This window comes from Hemibagrus wyckioides, linkage group LG19, assembly GCF_019097595.1.
Source record: "Hemibagrus wyckioides isolate EC202008001 linkage group LG19, SWU_Hwy_1.0, whole genome shotgun sequence".
Classification (NCBI taxonomy): Eukaryota; Metazoa; Chordata; class Actinopteri; order Siluriformes; family Bagridae; genus Hemibagrus; species Hemibagrus wyckioides.
In genome coordinates this window covers 20,350,001-20,353,260 of record NC_080728.1, presented here as the reverse complement: position 1 = coordinate 20,353,260, position 3,260 = coordinate 20,350,001, and the positions used below count along the sequence as shown (strand labels likewise).

General features: G+C 39.1%; 1 gene segment (V, D, J or C); it reads right to left on the bottom strand.

Moving 5' to 3' along the window:
• Positions 1–1,036: 1,036 nt before the first annotated feature.
• Positions 1,037–1,518, bottom strand: LOC131369912 (immunoglobulin kappa variable 1-8-like). The segment is given in 2 exon segments: positions 1,037–1,356; positions 1,455–1,518. Coding segments are annotated over 2 exon segments (369 nt in total).
• Positions 1,519–3,260: the final 1,742 nt, after the last annotated feature.

Sequence of the window (3,260 nt, the reverse complement as noted above, 5' to 3'; positions counted from 1 at the left end):
TGAAATAAATTAATATATTTTAAAATGTTCATTTTTTCTCATGATTTTATATAATTCTCTGGTTTAAACTCATTAAAGAATGTTAAAGGGAGTTTATTATTATCTAATGGTTTGTTAATAATTAAGATATGTTCAGTTAAATAAAGTCGTAATGTGGATATTAAAGTTATATAATAAAAGTCTATAATATTAACACTAGGAACATTACTATAACAGTAACACTACTACTCATAAAGAACTGGTAAATTGTGTATACTACTAAAAAATTAAAATAAACTAATAAATACTTTTTATTAAATTGTTGGAAATTACTGTGTAAGTCTGGATGCTGTGGTTTAGTTCTTCCTTTTCCGTTCTAAGAGTGTAGATAGTGAGATAATCCACTTCCTGATAATAAAAACGTAGCTGTTCCACAGTGAGGAAAAATTCCACACAGAGAGTAAAAGTCTTTGTAGTGGACTAATGATGATCAGCTGAAAGTGTGTGTGTGTGTGTGTGTGTGTATTAGTGTGTTAGTGTGGTGTGTTTTCTCTGGTCCACAGTGTGTGTGTGTGTGTGTGTGTGTATTAGTGTGTTAGTGTGGTGTGTTTTCTCTGGTCCACAGTGTGTGTGTGTGTGTGTGTATTAGTGTGTTAGTGTGGTGTGTTTTCTCTGGTCCACAGTGTGTGTGTGGGTGTGTGTATGTATGTGTGTGTGTGTATGTGTGTGTGTGTATTAGTGAGTTAGTGTGGTGTGTTTTCTCTGGTCCACAGTGTGTGTGTGTGTGTGTGTGTGTGTGTGTATTAGTGTGTTAGTGTGGTGTGTTTTCTCTGGTCCACAGTGTGTGTATGTGTGTGTGTGTGTGTGTATGTGTGTGTATGTGTGTGTGTGTGTGTGTGTGTGTGTGTATTAGTGTGTTAGTGTGGTGTGTTTTCTCTGGTCCACAGTGTGTGTCATTGTGCTGTATCACATCCTCCCCCTCAGCACCTGCAGTCTCTCCCAGCTGCAGCAGTGCTTCTCTGTGTACTCTCACTGACCGAGGTTTTTGTACCACGCTCTAACACTGTGTGAACACTCCACCACTATGGTAACTCTGACAGTAGTAATCTCCTGTATCTTCAGTCTGGACTCCACTGATGGTCAGAGTGAAGTCAGTATTAGATCCACTGCCTTTGAAACGAGCTGGAGTCCCCGACTGTAACCTAGTAGCTTCATAGATCAGGAGTTTAGGAGCTTCTCCAGGTTTCTGCAGGTACCAGTGTAGTTCATCACCACCAACCACTCTGCTGCTGGTTCTACAGTTGATGGTGACGGTGTTTCCTGGAGCAACAGTTTGCACTGAAGGAGTCTGAGTCACAGTCACCTGACCTCTGGATCCTGAAGAGAAACATAGATTGTGTTTCTGTGCTCTAAAGTGGTGTAGAATTAGTATGAAATGAAGTGTGTGAGGCTGTGAGTTGATGTTAAACTCTCACCTTGAGTCCAGAGGGCCAGTGTGCAGATGAAGACGCTGATCAAAGTCATGGTTGCTGTGGGTGAAGTTGCTGAGCAGCAGCTCTCAGTCATGAAGTGTTAAAGTCACAGGGCTATAAACACTCACAGAGCACTGAAGCATGGACCACCAATTGCTATTCTGGGAAAAATGAAACTATTCAGTCCTGTTCATGCAAATCTCACTTACACCTCACTGCTCTCTCTCTCTCTCTCTCTCTCTCTCTCTCTCTCTGTGTCTTTTTCTCTCTCTGGACCCTGCATTTAAACAGCTCTGGATATAATATAAATTGTCTTCTGAAGTTTGACTCTTTTCATACACCATATCATGAACCTTATTCTAACTTAATTATTACACAGACACAGTCATGAAATCAAGCATCATTCATCACATTCTTTTAAATCTGGAACACTCTCCACGTCTTCAACACTACTACAGAAAAACTGTGTGAAACTTTATAAGAAGTCGATTTACACTTAATTTACTAAATTTGATTTGAGATAGAGGAGCATCAGTACTAGGAGGACAATCCCACAGATACAGAGTATTCCTAACTTTGTGAGACCAGAATAGTCCAAACAATTCCTGGATCCTGGTGGAATCATGAATCCTGTCTTCCATGGAATTTCCAGCTGTTTAGGAGCTGCCTGATTTCAGTATTGAATGTATTTATGGTGTCACACTGCACCCTGGTGGTGAAGGACTCGTGTAAATGTAGACACTTTTCTAACAGAAGCTACTGTGGGAAAATATTCAGAGGACAAAAAAGCTGTAGTTCTTCAAATGGAACAAAACCTCTGTGAATGAAACCCACCTTCACTGTCACAACACTGATTTATATACAACTCCCATGATCCTCAGCCTGCAACTTCATCACATGACCTCCAGTCAAGCTGTTCACAGTCACCAGATTACTAATGACACTCAGCTGTTTGTACTCACACTACTCCCTTTAAATAATCATAGGATGTACCACAAAGCAGGATTTCAGAGTTAAACTCATAACCCAAAGTTACACTCTCACAGATTTTAAGCTGGGTAGATCGCCATGGCAACATACTGTACACAGCTAACCTGCTCTGGGGCAGGATCAATTCAAGATGACCACAATGAGGGATTAGTAAAACATCACCGTTCTTCAGGGATCTCATGGAGATCAGGACTCGTATTGTGAAAGGATCCTTTAGGGTTTCATAATCCTGAAATTCTTTAGATATACAGTTTTATAGTTTTACATATATATATATATATATATAGTTTTAGTGTTTATAGTCTATAGTTTATTCTCATAGATTGCTTACAAAATCACACAGGTATTCAGGGACAGGCATTAAAATGGTTTAGATCCTACCTGTCTGATCGATACCTTTTTGTAGATTTAAATGGAGAACTGTCCAGTGTAGTGCCAGTGAAATACGGGGTCCCACAAGGGTCAGTTTTAGGACCTCTGCTTTTTTCAGTATACATGCTTCCCTTGGGTAACATCATTAGAAGGCATGGGATTAGTTTCCATTGTTATGCTGATGATACCCAGTTATATATCTCATCAAAACCAGATGAATTATGTAAATTGTCTAGATTAACTGAGTGTGTTAAAGATAATAAAGATTGGATGACCGATAAGTTCCTATTATTAAATTCTGATAAGACAGAGATATTACTTATTGGTCCAAAAACCAATACACAGAAGCTCTCACAATTCAGCTTGCTTTTAGAAGGATGTACTGTTACTACTAGCTCAACAGTGAAAGACCTGGGTGTAATATTAGACAGCAACTTATCCTTTTAA